At 37.6% G+C, this 18,721-nt stretch overlaps 1 protein-coding gene across 3 annotated transcripts in view; it reads right to left on the reverse strand.

Moving 5' to 3' along the window:
- LOC128664084 (transmembrane protein 263) overlaps positions 1 to 18,348 on the reverse strand; it is a 57,188-nt gene extending 38,840 nt beyond the window's left edge. The window contains exons 1-2 of one of the 3 annotated variants that reach the window (XM_053718764.1): positions 18,202 to 18,348; positions 15,925 to 15,993 (exon numbers count right to left, since the gene is read on the reverse strand). In XM_053718764.1, coding sequence (XP_053574739.1) covers positions 15,925 to 15,988 — 64 coding nt within the window. In that variant the 5' untranslated portion in view covers positions 15,989 to 15,993; positions 18,202 to 18,348. Of the gene's footprint in view, positions 1 to 15,924; positions 15,994 to 17,518; positions 17,597 to 18,197 lie in introns of those variants that run through there. The other 2 variants (XM_053718765.1, XM_053718766.1) reach the window with 2 other exon arrangements.
- Between the last annotated feature and the right edge of the window lie 373 nt (positions 18,349 to 18,721).

Raw genomic sequence — 18,721 nt, forward strand, 5'->3', positions numbered from 1 at the left:
AAGTTTTGAAGACCCCTGAGCTCTGTAGAGATGAACCGGATCATGCAGGGAATACAATGAGTTGCTGACTGAAATATTTGATGCATAGTAAAAGCGCCAAAAAACGGCCCCTCCCCCTCACACACAGCAGTGAGGGAGAACAGAAACTGTCAGAAAAACAGATTAAGCAACTGCCAAGTGGAAAAATAGTGCCCAAACATTTATTCACACAGTACCTCAGCAAATGAAAACGATTTTACATTCCAGCAAAAACGTTAAACATAATCTCTAGTTATTAAACAGCTTTATGTATTTATTACAGTGTAATTCTAGTGAAGTACCATTCCCCAGAATACTGAAGTGTAAAGTATACATACATGACATTATATCGGTATGGCAGGATTTTCTCATCAATTCCATTGTCAGAAAATAAAAACTGCTACATACCGGGGGGCGGAGCCTGGCCGTGCCGGAACATGGCCGCACTGAGATAGAGCTCCGGTCTGGATAACTCATTTCCCTCATACTGCCACCGGCCACCGACACTGCAGACGGCCACAACTCACACCTAAAGACACCCTGCGTTCGCGGAAACCCGAGGGGAGCCATGCCGTGACCGCAGGTCTGTAATCAGCACTTGTAAAGACACGCTCATATACCCACGGGGACCGGCGCCATCTTGCCTAATAATACCATCAGCTCTCCCGGTCTCTGCATGGGTGTATGGAGTGACAGAGGTGGAAATACATTTAGCCCGGGGCGTACTGTCAAACAGCCCTGTAGGCTACAAATAGTCAATCTGGCCGACACTGCCGCACATATCCCAATCGGGTACACGTCATTAAACATGCTGAGATCTGAGCTACACTTTCACGTGGCGTAAGCCCGTTACTTTAGATATGCGGCTGGACGAATTATAGAGGAACTTGCCGACACCACAACAGGGGCACAGCAGTAATGTAAATAAGACACAAGTGACCGAAAAACCAGGCACGCTACCCACATGTAAAGCTTAAATACAAGGAAGGAAAATAAACAGTCTCATATCCTCATTTCCCTGGTGTTCCGGTCTGCTGGTGTTTATTAAAACTGGCGAAGGGGAACAGTGTACTCCCAAGTGTGATAAAGGAAGTTTTATTCTTCGACCGCAATGGCAACAAGAAAGGGCCCAAAAATGGATAAAGCTAATAAACAAGCAACGCTGCCTGTGTCTGTGAGCAACTTTTTCTGCACCAATGACACGACTAATACGGAGCAAAGAGACACAGGGAGCAGCACACAGTCTCATACAGACAACATTCAACAACAAGTGGTTCCAGTGGAGCTAATGAATCAATTAAAATCTGATATTGCCAATCTCCCTTCAAAAACAGACTTTGATTCCTTAAAGAACTTAATCAAATCGGAGCTTTCAACTATAAGAAAAGAGGTTTCAGAGATTGGGCTTAGACTGGAGGATATAGAGGGGACACAGGAGACACTGAATACCCTGACTGATTCAATTATAACACAAGCTAACATACATGAAGCTAAAATGTCCGCACTACAGGACAGACTAGATGATATGGACAATAGAAACCGTAGAAATAATCTAAGGATCCGCGGTATACCAGAGAAAATCACTAATACCGAATTGGAAACTTATGTCCAAGATCTATTTCGCCATCTGAAGAAAGACCAACAAGCTCCAAATGTGGAATTAGATAGGGTCCACAGGGCCCTCAGACCTCCCCCACCAGACAAAGCCCCTCCGAGAGACGTGATACTGAGGTTCCTACGATACAAAGATAAAGAGGAGGTATGGACTGCTGCCCGCCAACTAAGACATATTATACATGGATCACAACCTACAAATCTATTTGGACCTGAGCCCCAACACGCTGCAGAGGAGAAGGGACATTGCTTTTATAACTAGAGCGCTCAGGGACAAAAAGATTAAATATCGTTGGGGGTACCCCTTTAGCTTGGTTGTTTCATTCGACGGCAAGTCTTTTACCTATAAAGAACCACACGACCTAGGGACTCTCTCCAAGGGACTAAACATAACCTTCAACACTCCCCCGGACTTTGATACCCAGGGGAGCATTGATCTTGAGGAGCAATCGGATCAGAGCTCACTTCAGGGAAGAAACCGATGGCAGCTAGTGGGCTATGGCAAACGAAAAAAGGACAGAAATGACCCTATCAACAAAAATGCCATGAGTTCTACCATCCAAGAGACATGAAGCGGAACATTGATGGGTGAGATTGTGTTCAATTTTCAAAAAAAAAAAAAAAAAAAAAATTATTTTCTTTTAAAAAAAAAAATGTATATGCAATTTACCTCTGTGGGGATGGGAAGAGTTAAACGTTATGCCTAAACATGCTGGTTATGTGAAATGTTGTGTGGCCTGTTGGGTGGTTGGGAAGTACATTCACATGAGAGGGAGATGTTGTTTAGCATTCCTCCTTCTTTACCTTTTTTCTTGCACTGAATTATTACTTTGTTCAAACAGTTCACTGTTTAATGGTTGTTTTTACAAAATTATTATATGTTCTTGTTAGTTTTTTAGATTTTTATAGACTGACGTACAAAAATTACAAATTCCAGACTTACTGGGGGCGCATGACAACTTGGGGGGCTTACCATACACACATTAACCTGACAGGAACTCCGGGTGACTATGGGTGCTCTCAACACAATATAATAAATGGTATCAATAAATAAGCAGAAGGGAATCACCTTCATTTCCATTAACGCTAAGGGCCTCAATAGTCCATCCAAGAGACAGGTAGCTATGAGAGATTTTAAAGAAAGGAAGGGTGACGTGGTCTTTATACAAGAAACGCACTTCTTAAAGAATAGAGAACCCCAGACGTTTAAATACAAATTCGGAGATTCTTATTACGCTTCCAACAACACAAAAAAGTGTGGGGTTGGCATACTGTTTAGGAAGGGTATAGCATTCCAAGCCCACAAGTGCATAAGGGATACCTCAGGGAGATACCTAATTCTAGTGGGCAAGTTGTTTCATAAACAAGTAACATTGGTCAGCGCTTACGCCCCAAACACATCACAAGACACATTTTTTAAAACCCTATCTAACGCCATACTAGACGCAGCGAGGGGCACCTTGATAGTATGTGGAGACCTCAATTGTACATTGGACCCCACAATGGATAACTCCTCAGGGACATCCTCTACTGCACACGCAATCATTAATAAGCTAAAAAAAAACCTTAGAGATCTAGCCCTACACGACACATGGAGAATACTTAACAGAACAGTGAAGGATTACACATTCTATTCTCACCCCCATGTTAGATATTCCAGGATAGATTACATCCTTACGGATGTTACTAGTCTAGCTATGGTTGAGAACTGTAGGATACTCCCCACATCATGGACTGACCACTCAATGGTCCGCTGCAGAATGCATTGGGATACCAGGGAGGGTACTAGCTACCTATGGAAATTGGACGACAGACTCCTTGACGACCCTACATACACAGTAAAAATAGAAAAAGCTCTGGAGGAGTTCTTCCAGTTTAATTCCAATTCAGATATTGACATTAAACACCGATGGGGAGCCCATAAAGCGGTCCTTAGGGGGGAACTTATGAGTATAAAAGCACAACAAATTAAACAGCAAAGAACTTATTTTGAGTCGGTTCTGAATAAGATTGAGGAACTGGAGAAAGCTCATAAACAAGACCCAAATGATACACAAACACTAGACAGCTTGCTGGATTATAGAGGAAAGCTTAATATGATCATCGACAAAGAGTGTAAGGTATCCGCTCTTAAATTAAAACAAATGTCTTATGAGGGTAACAACAAATGTAGCAGGCTTTTCGCAAGGAAGCTGAAACGCAAAACTAATAAATCCTTTATAATGAAAATAAAAGACCATAGGGGGGGGGAGAGCACTTCATCTGCACATATTGCTGAAGCTTTTCGCGCTTATTACGAGAAATTATATAACCTGCAGGAACCCTCCCCGGATAACGCCCACACATTTATAGATCAACTAATGCTACCAAATATAGGGGAAGAGGAAAGATCCCGCCTTAACGAACCTTTCACACTAAAGGAAATAAAGTGCATAATTAAAGATCTCCCTAATGAGAAAGCACCTGGCCCTGATGGCTTTACAACCTACTACTATAAAAAATTACTGATATATTATCCCCCCAATTATTAGAATTATTTCAATCCATTTCGGAAAAGAACCCTTTTCTAGAGGAATCCCTAACTGCAAATATAGTGGTGCTCCCCAAACCGGGTAGGAATACAGAGAGTGGAAAATTTTAGACCTATATCCTTATTAAATAATGATATAAAAATATATGCTAAATTGCTGGCCAACAGACTGAACCCTGTCATTCCCCAGATAATTGATATGGACCAAGTAGGCTTTGTTATTGGCAGAGAGGCAAGGGACAATATGGTAAGAGCCATTGACATTATAGATTACGCGACATCACAAAATATCCCACTAGTATTGATTTCCACGGACGCGGAGAAAGCCTTCGACCGTGTCCGGTGGAAATTTCTGCGGTCAATATTAGAAAAATTTGGAATTGGGTCCCCCTTTATATCGAAAATTATGGCATTATATTCTTCCCCATCAGCTAGGGTCCAGGTGAATGGGGTATTGTCTCAGCCCTTCCAAATAAGCAACGGTACGAGACAGGGGTGCCCCCTGTCCCCCCTGCTGTTTGCGTGTGCGGTTGAAGCTCTGGCGGTTAAAATTAGGAATGATGTAGACATAGAGGGAGTCAGAATTAAAGAAAGAAACTATAAAATCATGTTGTACGCTGACGACATATTATTTACCCTCACCAATCCACTCACTTCACTACCACATGTGCTACAACACCTGAGGGATTTTCAGCTCGCCTCCAATTTTCTAATTAATAAATCAAAATCAGAAATACTTAATATTTCCCTCGATCAGGCCCACCTTACTCAACTAAAAAACACCTGTCCTTTCCGATGGCAGGAAAAATCACTAAAATATTTGGGGATCCAGCTTACAAAAAACACACAAGACTTATTCAACACTAACTACATCCCTTTACAAAGACGCTTAATAGCAGATCTATCCTCCTGGAGATCCTTGCATACTTCCTGGATGGGGAGAATTAACATATTTAAAATGAATGTCCTGCCCCGCATATTATATGTCTTGCAAGCCCTACCTATCCCACTCCCTACTAATTTTCTTTCATCCCTGCAGTCAAAAATCCTAGAATTTGTCTGGGACAAAAAAACGGCCAGAATAAACAAAAATATTATGTGTACACCATTGAGTGGCGGGCTGGGAGTCCCCGACTTAGTGAAATACAGATACGCAACCTTTCTACAACGAATACTAGACTGGCACTATAACTTTCAAAATAAGGCCTGGGTACAGCTGGAGCATGAAATATCAGACTTTAACCATTTGGGATCCCAATGTTGGGCTGGCTTGGGCGGTACGGGAGGGGACCATCAGCTTCACACATTGACCTCTGAGACCTTAAAAATTTGGAGTAATATCCTATTAAGATTCCCACATGTGTCTTCTAGATACTCCCCATTGACTCCTCTTAGTGAAAACAAAGACTTTACCCCTGGGTCTCGCTGCTCCCGCTACAGAACTAGTATGACAAGCAGAACATTGCAGGTACGCCAACTAGGCAATGAACAGGCATTTTACACAAGGGATAAGCTAGTAGAGGAGGGCCTTCAGATGTTTAGGGACTGGCTCTTTCATCAGCAATGTATCTCCTTTATCTCTAAACACAGCGATAGGAGAAACCTAATTAGACCCCTAACTCAATTCGAAAACATGTGCACATCGTCAAAACCAATAGGCCATTCCCTTTCCATATTATACAAAATTTTGCAGACACAACCTTGGGGTCACAACCCATATTACTTGGAGAGATGGAATGACGAACTAGGTCTTGATATTAACCAAGGCGAGGCTAAGAGAGTCTTCCACAATATAGCTAAGTCATCAGTGTCAGCCAAATTAACAGAACTAAATCTCAAAATACTCCACAGGTGGTATATGACACCTGTCAGGATTCAAAAGCTATTTCATACACGAACCAACACTTGCTGGCGCTGTGAAATGGAGAGGGGCACAATGTCACACATATGGTGGTCTTGTAACAATATATCACCAATATGGGAAAGTATAGCCACCGAAGCTTCCAAAATACTAGAAAAAACGATCCCACCAGACCCTAAAATATGGTTATTCTTATGTATACCTAAAAACTTCACGACAGCACAAAGAAAAATGTTGTGTATTTTAAGTAACAGCATGAAAAACCTAATAGCCCAGAAATGGAAATCGAGAAACACCCCAGACTTAACACAATGGATACATAAGTGTAATGACATCTTAAAAATGGAAGAATATCACTACATGCGAATAAAATGCATGGAGATATATACTCAGCTGAAGGAGATGTGGGAGGGTTACATAAAACACAGATTCAAGGGTTGACACTGAGACATGGCATTGGTACCACAGAGGTAGTATAACCTGAAAGGAGAGGCTAAGGTGCAGACAAAGAAGAGGTTAGTTACAAAGAGTCTCACGGGTCACCAATAGTTATTAAACTATATGGGCTCTCTGAGGGGTAGTGCGCGCTCACACTACATAATCAATTCGTCAGGAATACATTCTAGATTTCTCTTTTTTCCTTTTTTTTTTTTCTTTTTTCTTTCCTTCTTTTATGTTCTCAGTCTGATTTATTGTTTTACATAGAAATTTATTAAAAGGAATCCAAAACTTTTTCCTCTTGTTAAATGAGTCATTACAATGTAAAATTTTCACATGTACAATCTCAACATTTATGCCTGTATTGACCATTGTATGTATACGTATACTCTGTTTTGTTTTGGATACCCAATAAAAGAAATTTATAATAAAAAAAAAAAAAAAACTGCTACATACCTCTATGCAGATTCATCTGCCCGCTGTCCCCTGATCTGAAGTTTACCTCACTCCTCAGATGGCCGAGAACAGCAATATGATCTTAACTACTCCGGCTAAAATCATAGCAAAACTCTGGTAGATTCTTCTTCAAACTCTGCCAGAGAGGTAATAACACACTCCGGTGCTATTTTAAAATAACAAACTTTTGATTGAAGATATAAAACTAAGTATAATCACCATAGTCCTCTCACACATCCTATCTAGTCGTTGGGTGCAAGAGAATGACTGGGAGTGACGTAGAGGGGAGGAGCTATATGCAGCTCTGCTGGGTGAATCCTCTTGCACTTCCTGTTGGGGAGGAGTAATATCCCAGAAGTAATGATGACCCGTGGACTGATCACACTTAACAGAAGAAACCTTGTTTACATAGATGTTCAGCTTTTTACAGCTGTGCTGCATCACTTTCAAGTGATTTAGCATATGGGTATTATATCCCTTTAAACAAATAAAAAGGGAGGAGGGACTTGCCTTGAACAAGTTATTAGTAAATAAATGGTATAAGAAACCCACATGCCAGGGTACTCATTGTGCCCGTCATATTGTTTTGAGAGCCCCAAGGTTACCTTCTTGATTTGCTGCACTGATAACTACAAATCGATTTGCTGTGGTTTAAGGAGGGAGAGATGTTGGCCATGCATGTGTCCCTCAGTGAAAAAAATAACTGAAAAGCAGAGTTTCCACAGCAACAGTGTTTAGGGCCCCATGCAAGATCACTTTTTCCAAACTCCTCTAGTAGACTGCTTATGCTGAGCTTAAAGGGAAATCAAATCCAAATTATTTTTTTCATGATTCAGATAGAGAATACTATTTTAAACAACATTCCAATTTAATTAAATTATCTCATTTGCTTCATTATTTAGATATCCTTTGTTGAAAAAAATAAATAAAAAAAAAATCAATGCACATGGGTGAGCCAATCACGAGGCAGCTATGTGTAGTCACCAATCAGCAGCTACTGCGCCTATTTAGATATGCTTTTCAACAACAGATTTCAAGAGAATTAAGCAAATTCGATAACTGAAGTAAATTAGAAAGTTATTTAAAATTGCATGCTCGTTCTAAATCATGAAATAAAAAACAAATGTTGGTTTAATGTCCCGTTAAGTTCTGCACAGTACACCAGGAACTTACCGTAGCAGCCTATTAGGGGATCCAATCATGGGCATAATAAAAAGTGAGCAATGTAAAATGACTACCATAAGTTTTAAAGTCATAATCTAAATAAAGGCTCCTCAAACTTTTTTTCCCCAAGACCCAGTGCAATTATACCACATAACTTTGCGATGAAGATTTCTGAAGCAATATACAAGATAGCTGCAATTTTTGGCAAAGTGACTAAAATGTGTGCATACTTTATTTCCAATTGTAATTGAACTTGAAGGTGTTGTAAAAGGTAATAACACACATTGCGACCCAGTAAACATGGTGGTGTGACCCAGGGGGCGCGATAAGATTGTCTACAGCCTGAATAGTCACTGAAGTAAGAACTAGAGTATCTGTTACAAGTGGAGGAATATATCACGACATGAAAGTGTAATTATTAAAAAAAAAAATCAAAGCGTTTCCAAAGCCTTTCATGAATTTACTTTAACATTTTAATTTACAATATTAGTAATCGTAAAGTTTACCATCACTTTAAAGGAACACTAAACCCAAAATGTTTATTTCATGATTCGGGTAGAGAATCCAGTTTTAAACAACATTCCAATTTACTTCTATTATCGAATTTACTTAATTCTTTAGATATCCTGGGTTGAAGAAATAGCAGTGCACATGGGTGAGCCAATCACACAAGGTATGCATGTGCAGCCACCAATCAGCAGCTCCTGAGCCTATCTAGATATGCTTTTCAGCAAAGGATATCAAGAAAATGAAGCAAATTATATAATAGAAATAAACCAGAAAGTTGTTTAAAATTGCATGCTCTTTCTAAATCGTGAAATACAAAAAATTGAGTTTCATGTCCCTTTAAGACAACATAACCTCTGGTCCACCTTCTTGTATAACATACTGGATACAGCAAAACCATTCCAATGGGTATACCACATTAGATTATCCTCCAGAATTATGTTGGTAAAGTCGGTCCTCCACCCGCAACTAATATATCTCTTTCAAAACCTTCCCCTTTTTGTATCTAATAAAGATTTAAGGCTCTTTAATAAAAATTGCTCATCTTTCCTATGGAATAGGAAAAGGCATCATCTATCCCGAGCTAAACTACATAATTTTCCAGAATTCGTAGGATTTTCTCTCCCTGATATAAAATGGTACAATATTTCTATATTGGCACGTTTTGCTCTTGACTGGATCACAGATGCCAGTTACTTTACAAACTTTTTAATTGAAAGACAATTGGTCGCTCCTCTTTTTCTTAAAGCTATTATTCACTGCCCAGCTACTCAGCTACCAACAGATATTAAAAAATTATCGGTAATCCGCAACGTGGTTATAGCATGGCAAAAGCTTTGCGTTGCCTTGGATATAGATTACCGAATATCCGCATACCTTCCTATCAGAGGTAACAACTTATTTCCTCCCGGCATGTCTTCTGACATATTTCTAAAGTGGGAAGAGAAAGGGTTAATCTATGTCTCACAACTTCTAAATAAGGACTGTAAAGTAAGAACATTTGAATCTATTTTTCTAGAATATAATGTATCAAATAAAAATTTCTATGCGTACCTGCAACTTTGACATTATGAAATCCATTTATAAAATGCCTGACAAGGCTATAAAGATTTCGGCGAACTTAAAGACTATATTATCTTACACAAAAATGGTATTCATACTATCTCGCCAATTTATAATATTTTAATGTCGAAACAAGGACAATTGGGATTAGAAACCCTAGCTGATAACTGGAGGCCTCATTTCAAAGAAATAACATTAGAAAAGATTAAACTCAGTATTAAGCGAGTAAAAGAGGCCAAAATTCCTACTTCACGGAAAGAATCCAATATCAAACTGATTAATAACGCATACATCACACAATAAATACTAGGGGTGCCTAAAATAATCGATTCTGTGATGCATCGCGATGCAGCCTGTTAACGATGCTGCATCGATGCAGTGCAGATCAGAATCGATTCAGGGGTGACATCATCGCGCAACGTCACATGACCCCGCCTCTCTCACATAGCAGACGAGCCAACAGCATTTGTGTCAGGATTAATCTGGTTACAGCCCCCAGCTACACCACATCAGGACGTGCTGTGCACACTGCGCAGATATCTGACCCAGAGAGCATTACCAATAGACCTCCTCTCACACACACACGTTCCGGTCAGGAATTTTTATGACACCTATCCTAAAGAGCCGACAGCAGCCTCATGTAAACAGTGAATCTTTTCTTGTATTATAGATTCACTGTTTACTGTTGCGGTCTCTGCTGCATGTTTCCTCTCTGTCAGACCCCTAGCCCAAACGAGCATTTGGGGGTTGCTATTAGATACAGTAAGTCAAAAGTTTTACAGCAACCCTCAAATGCTCGTTTGGGCTAGGGGTCTGACAGAGAGGAAACATGCAGCAGAGACCGCAACAGTAAACAGTGAATCTATAATACAAGAAAAGATTCACTGTTTACATGAGGCTGCTGTCGGCTCTTTAGGATAGGTGTCATAAAAATTCCTGACCGAAACATGTGTGTGTGAGAGGAGGTCTATTGGTAATGCTCTCTGGGTCAGGTTTCAGATGTCTGCATGTACTCCGTGAGAATGTTTCAGTGAGTACACTGCTGCTGGTTTTCCTTTGTAAAATAAATCTACAGATACATTTCTGTGCATATTGTAGTATTATGTTTATAAGTGCTCTTCCATCTTACACAGTTGTTTAAAAGATTATTATATATATACACACACACAAAATATAAATATATATATGTGTGTGTATGTATATATATATATATATATATATATATATATATATATATATATATATATATAAAATATGGAATAGAACAAGATCATGAAAATCATGGGCAGTAATCGTGATGCATCGCGATGCATCGTAGAATCGAATCGTTACAATGATAATCGTAATCGAATCGTGAGACAAGTGAAGATGCGCAGCTCTAATAAATACTAGCTAAGTGGACAGGAAATAATACAGGTGACTGTTTTAAATTAAGAAACCTGATGCTGACCTTTTACACTGTCTATGGTTCTGCCCCAAAATCAGACAATTTTGGCTCAAAATATTTTATTGGTGGTCCAAAATTTCCCATGAAAACTTTACAATAGATATACTCCAAGCTTTTTTCTTAACTAATGAGTCTACTACGAAATTTGTTAAAACTATTGATATACTAATTTTATTAGGTCGTGATTTAAATTTTCCGATATTGGAAAAATAAGAATGCTCCCCCAATTAAAATTATTTAAACAAGGAGTTTATTCACAGATTATGTTTGAACAATTAAACAGTAATTCTTTACGCTACAACCAGATTCAATGTTTTTTTGACAAATGGCTTATTCTAATTTTGGATCAACCAAATAATTTAAAATACTCATTAACAAAGTGCTTTCATAAATCAGATTTTTTCGGAACCTTGGTTCTGGACAATATATTCCCTGCTACTAATAATGTATCTCTACTTAGATATTGAATACGATGTGGAGTTGGAGATAAAGGAGCTTCCCCCCCTCCCTTTTTTTTTCTATTTTATTTTTAGGTAAATAAGAAACATTGGCACAATTGTACAATAATAGAAGTTCAAGATTTTAGAACTTAACATTAAGTTAACAATGTTATAATATTAAGAAGTTACTATATAGTAACTATGATTCTCAAAAGATTTAATTATTGTTTTTTCTCTCTTATTTAAGAAAGAATTGATTGATTCTACATGCTGTTATAAATGATTAATATGTCCTCTTCTTTCTGTTCTATGTACAAGGAATATTTTTTTTTTATTCTGGACAAATATTTGTTTACTGAAATGTACTTTGTGCCTGGAGATAAATAAATTATATAAAAAAAAAAAAAAAAAAAAAAAAAGTTAAAATTTCATGCTCTGAATCATGAAAGTTTAATTTTGACTTTCATGTCCCCTTTAAGTAAATTCACAAGGGAACAATAGCTTAGGCATGCTGTAGAGCAGTGATCTTCGATTCCACCAGAAACCAACAACAGGCCAGGTGTTCAGGATGTCTGAATAAAGCATGGGTCATATAAATTCACTGAGAAGTAATCACTTAACTTACCTGTTCTTTCCCCAAAACAACCATAAAAATCTGACCAGTAACTGGGTCTTGGGACCATAAATGAGAACCTTAGTATTAAAAGGCCACTAAAAAACAGTAAAACTGCCTTTTAATAAATACATAATAAAAAGACAATTAAAAAGCACTTTGTGTGAGCTTCAACCGAGTAGATTGTCAAAATTAGCCAATCATAAAATGCATATATCATATGAATCTTGCACATGCTCAGTAGGAGCTGGTGCCTCAGAAAGTGTGCATATAAAAAGATTGTACACATTTAGATAATGCAAGTAAACTGGAAAGTTGATTAAAATAGTTTGCGCTTTTGAATCATGAAATTTAAATTTTGACTTGACTGTCCCTTTAAGACTAGAGTGACTATTTAGGTCAGGGTTCATCAACCAGGCACCAGGTCACCATGGCAGCAACCTGTGGTTCAGTTAATTGTCCCAGAGGGCTTCCTCATAATGAAACTTATACGTGCTGTTTTACAGCTGTCTCCTATAATGTACCTACAACGGCTTCAGTCATTTCAGCCTTCAATCTAATAAAAAGATAAAGCTTTGTGTGGGCTTCAGGCAATGATAATGGAATAACATTGTGCAAAAAAAAAACAAAACTCAAATTTGTTAAAGCATGCATTTTTAGCACTACAAACCTTGCAAGTCCATGAGTTTAAAAAGGGACACAACACAAAATGTATCTTTTGTGATTCAGAGAATTTTGTGATTCTCTTGGTATCTTTATTTGAAAAGCAAGAATGTAAGTTGTTCTTGCTGATTGGTGGATAAATTCACAGACCAATAAACAAGTTTTGTCCAGTTACTGAACCAAAAATTGGTTCTCTATTTAGCTTAGATGCATTTTTCAAATAAAAATAGCAAGCGAACAAAGCAAAATTGTGTCCCTTTAACCTCCAAAAAGGGATTAAACAAATAGCTAAAGAACCACCCGGGTAGTAAAATTGTCGCTTCTGACTGGGTCACTAGCTGATTCTGCTCAAGACCAGCAATCCTCAAGGTATATTTTTAACACCTTTGCAGAGTTTAGTTTGTCGTTTTGTTTTTTTTTTGTTTTAAAGCATTATATTGTAAAGTGTGCGTCTCTTCTTCACATACAGAACCCTACATAGTTAGATTGTGACGACCAGAGTTAACCAACCCTGCACCAGTCACTTGTTTGTCACAGAAAGGGTTAACAGACCCTTTCCACTTATCGGTCACAGTCTAGCCACTCCAGGTAAGCCTGTGACTTAGTTCAGTGGGTGCAAGGATTAACAACAAACACTCTCTAGTCTGTCCTAGACTTAAGTCCCCCCTCCCCAAAACTCTCTCTAAGCTGCCACCACTTACGATTTATTTATGGGAAATCTTAAGGAAAAACCCAGACTTACAAATTAAATCCCAGAATACAATTTAGCAAAAATATTCTAAAAACACAGTCTTAATACTACCAGTCTCTTTCAGTAACGTGGCTCAAAATATTAGACAAAGGCAAAACTTAATAAGTGAATGTTTATTATTCAAAAATTATGCACAGAGCATTATTAATAAAAAATGAAAATAGAATTATACACATGCTAACAGTTTTAAAATAAAAAATAACAGAAACCTTATACTTTACTAGCTTTGGTATCTGCACCAGGGAGCTTGGCCAGGAAAGAAGGTCAATCACTCTTTTGGTATACAGCCTCCCATGTAAGAATGAACAACTTGTGTTGTTAAACACAAGATGTATTTATACCCGTTTCTCTGATATCAAATTGCTTGACCCAACCTTCTTAAAGAGGGGCCAGAAATATTAACTACCCTCTTTTTATGACAGGTCATAAAGTTCTGAATCCCTGGCTGAAATTATAGAACACCTTATAACTTATGTTATACATACTCAGCACATACACCTATGTAAACAATTTCCAAGTGACATTCTGAGAATTCTTTTGGTACCAAATATGACATGGTTGTCATATTTTCATCATCTAGTGTCATAATATGGTTAAAAGAATGTCTCAAATTGTACTAGTGTCCTTTTATTGACCTTATCTAGCTCTGGGGAGAGGCACTGCTTATCGTCTCTTGTGCTGACATTTTTACTTTTCCCGACGCCTCAATGCATAGGCCATAACATTTGGTCAAATAGAACTTAGAAACTATTTGTGTTTCTGGCCTAACAAAGGGAAAACACAATAACACATCTCTTCTGAAAAAAAAAGAAAGAAAAAGTTTTTAGCACACCAGTTAAAGAAAATTAACCCCTTAGCATCTAAATCATGAGGTAGTCATGACATAGATAAATAACATTTGCCTTTCTAAAATTCTTTTACAGACCTCTCAATAATGACGAGACATCTTAGATCATCTTGCAAGAACAGAGAGCTTTAGATGATCTGGCCCATAGATTTACTTCTATGGTGCTAAATTTACATGTTCTATGAATTAGAGAATGTTATTGCTGCACTATAATGTCACTTTAAACTAAGGGACATTCAAGTCAACATTTAGCTTTCATGGGGGCTTTTTTAGCATTATTTTGCAATGCAAGCGTCTCTCCTTCACATCCAGAACTCCAGTTAGAGAGATAAACAACTCTAATTAGGCCCTAAGTATGCTTAAAGGGACAGTCTAGTCAAAATTAAACTTTCATGATTCAGATAGGGCATGCAATTTTAAACAACTTTCCAATTTACTTCTATTATCTAATTTGCTCAATTCTTTAGATATCCTTTGTTGAAGAAATAGCAATGCACATGTGTGAGCCAATCACACAAGGCCTCTAGGTGCAGCAACCAATCAGCAGCTACTGAGCATATCTAGATATGCTTTTCAGCAAGTGATATCAAGAGAATGAAGCAAATTAGATAATAGAAGTAAATTAGAAAGTTGTTTAAAATGACATGCTCTTTCTAAATCACGAAAGAAAGAAAATGGTCTTTCATGTCCCTTTAAACGCCTTTGTTGAAGAAAAAACACATGCAAGCAACAGTGTGATAATAAAATGCACAACACATTAGAACATTTCCTTTTTGCACATTTATGTCACTTTACATAAAGATCTCTGGGGTAGTTAGTTATGCAGTCATTTTTCTAGCTGCTATTGTATACAGCTTTTTGGCAGAGAGCTTAGAATTTTAGTTTAAAAGGAGTGCGTATGTGAGATAGATAGATATGTAATATTTTCTAATATATAATTTGCTGCTATCCAAAGTATAACTAAATTGCATAATTTAACAAATGTATTTTAATGTTAATTTGTGCAATAAAAATTTAGATAAATTTTAGCTTCTGGTTAAAATTTTAACCGGGTGGTGCATCTGCTAAAAAGGCCCTGGGGAGCATAGATAGATCATAATTGTTTTATTAACATTCCACCAATACAGAATTTACGTTACTGTGTGATATAGTCATAGGGTTAACTACTGGATTAGAGTCAACAGCTGCTCCAACCTTGCCAGTTCCTACTGAGATTATTCACAAAACGCTCACCTACTTCTCAGGTCTTTAGTGAACGGTCCTGACAGCGTAACACAGGAACTGGTGAAAATGAGCAAGTTGGAGATGATATTAGTAAATCTCCCCAACTGTGTTCTGTAAGTTGCTAGCAAGCTAAGGGATAACATACGGAAACACTTTGGCTCCTAAAATTTTTCAACACTTGGTTCACTTTTGATAAATATGTATTTAGTTACACACAGCACATGGTACTACAGTTTAAAATAAGTAGAAATTCATAGAAAAAAGGTTTATTAAAATAAAATAAAATTACCCTCTGGAGGCTGCTCTTGCATATAAGAAGGAACTTCCTCTTCTTTTTTATCTGTCTGATTCATTATGCCTAAAACAAAAGGCAACAAATAAATTATTAGTGTCGAATATGAGAAAGTAATGTATCTTTAAAAAAAAATTAAGGCAAGACTAAAATATCTTAAAAAGGGACATGAGATACAAAATGATTTAATGATTTAGAAATAGCATACAATTTTAAATAACTTTCTAATGTTTCGTTCTATTTGTATTCTTTGTTGAAATGTATACCTAGGTAGGCTCAGGAGCTGCTGATTGGTGGCTGCACATTTATAACCATTGTCATTGGCTTTCAGCTAAATCCTGGTAGTGTATTACTGCTCCTTAAACAAGAGATACTAAGCGCATGAAGCACATTAGATAATAAAAGTAAATTTGAAACTTTTTGTATGCTCTAACTGAATCATGAAACAAACTGTTTGGGCATCATGTCCCTATAAAAACAGTTAGCCTAGGAAGAAATAAACAATGTATAGAATTGTGTAGGTGATTACTGAAATCTACAGAAAGCAGCGACCCAAGGGAGACATACAGAGCACAAGCTATTGAATGCTGTGTGTAGCCTATGTATAAAACATGTATATAAATAACAGCAACAGTCATTTAAATGTCACAGTTTAGTACTCAGCTAAGTAAACAACTGCTAGGAAAAAAAAAAAAAAAAAAAAAAAAAAAACACACAACCGCTACAATTCATGCAGTTCAAATATAAATGAATAGCCATTGTAAAGTCCTGATAATCATTCAGAGTATAGAATGGGAGAGGGGGGGAAAAGACAAATACCCACCATTGGGAATACTTTTATTAATTACACCTACATTTGGCCAGTTTAAAAGGACTGAGCAGAACGATAACTATGGAATGGTTGACTTTATTTCTTAATATAACAGTGAGAGAACATTAGTGGATTTAAAGATTTTAAAAATTTCCAAAAACAGACAGACAAAAGGCAAGTATACTCCTATTATCAAATTTTCTTCATTCTCTTGGTATCTTTATTTGAAAAAGCAGGAATATAAGCTTAGGAGCCTGTCCATTTTTTGGTTCAGCACCTGGGTTGGTGGTATCGAAGAAAAATTGATAATAGGCATAAATTAGAAAGTTGTATGCTCTGAATGATGAAAGTTTTATTTTCACTATGCTAACTCTTTAAAGTGATCAAATACAAACTTTAAAAAAAAAAATTTTTATATGCCTTAAAAACTAAAATTGTCATAAAACAATAAAGATTACTACATTTTAGCACACACACACACATTATATATATATATATATATATATATATACACATACATACACACACACACACACATAGCATAGCACTTATATTGCATTACTCATAAATCTGCTGTATGACATCATTTAAACAAAACAGCATCACACATTTATTTGCAGGTATTCTTAACAAAAAGAAAAAACATCAGATTGCATGACTATTTTGTTGCATCTCAATCTTAGATTTGACCATAGATTGTAATATAGCAATAATGGTTACAGCAGAAGAAAAAGAACGATAAAAGCACAAATCGCGACAACTTAGTAGGAGACTCCTTACTGTTTTGCTCCAGCTGCAGGGCTCTGGCAGGGAGGAGGCCTGGCTCACTGCTTAGTGCACAGGAGACACTTTCTGGAGTGCTGTGACGTGGCAGGGCAGAGAATTAACCTGATGGATCCTGCCCCCGGGTTCTGCCACGATATACAACAACACATGCATCTTACTGCAACATGGTGCACACGCAGCACCCACTAGTGGGCACAAATCTACTCCAATCAGATAGCCCCAGAAATGCATCTAATTACCCAAGTAACATCTACAGGCGCAAACTTACTGATGGTAAATAACAGTTAACAAAGGGTTCTATGTTGTACATCTGCACCATAATAAAATAAAAGTAACTGGGAAACAAATCAAATTAGACATCAATCTAAATCAATACAAAAGAACTGCACACACATTCTATAATACACAGCAGCACAATTAATGGGCACCAGGTGCAAACAATAGAAACTGTCAAGGTGCATCTTGCTAGTAACACCTCAGCATAGGAGGCTGATGCAAACAGAAACAGCCAGCGCGCACATAACATCAACCAGATTGTTATTATTTTATCATTCAGACTCATATGAGATGCACATTTGTATTTATGGTTAACATCAATACAACACAGTAAAAAAACAGGCTGTATTTATATGTAGATGTCATCATTACGCCACCAGATTATATATACGCTTACCGACCTGCTGGAGATGCGGACAGATAAAAATAGACTATACGATACGCTCTGGAACGAATATGAGCAAATAAGCCCCGGGATACGAGCACTCGTCACCTTCCCCTCCGCCTCTTACCGATGCCACAGCTCACACTTTACTGTGCAGCCGCTGTGGACGTGGCGCCTGACGCATCCTACCTTTCAGCCAATCAAAGCGCCCCTTCTCTCATCCAATGGACGATCCGGTTTATACGTGACGTCGAAAGTGTCCAGATGTTCCAGAAACACCGTTAGTTTGGTGCTCCTGCGGTGTGATCTAGAGGGAGAGCTCTTTATACTGACACTGGGCCCTCAGCTTCTGTTGTTTAGTTTGCCCTCAGCTGCTGTTCTTTAGTCTTACCAACCTACGATGTACCAGGCTGAGAAATAGAACACTGCACAGTTAAAAAAAAAGGCAAAATGTGTAATAGCATAGCATTATTTTAGATATGAGAACATTTTAGTGTTCATTATTTGTAAAGGAGTATGTAAATACGCTATGCACT

The sequence above is a fragment of the Bombina bombina genome, chromosome 6 (genome assembly GCF_027579735.1).
Source record: "Bombina bombina isolate aBomBom1 chromosome 6, aBomBom1.pri, whole genome shotgun sequence".
NCBI lineage: Eukaryota > Metazoa > Chordata > Amphibia > Anura > Bombinatoridae > Bombina > Bombina bombina.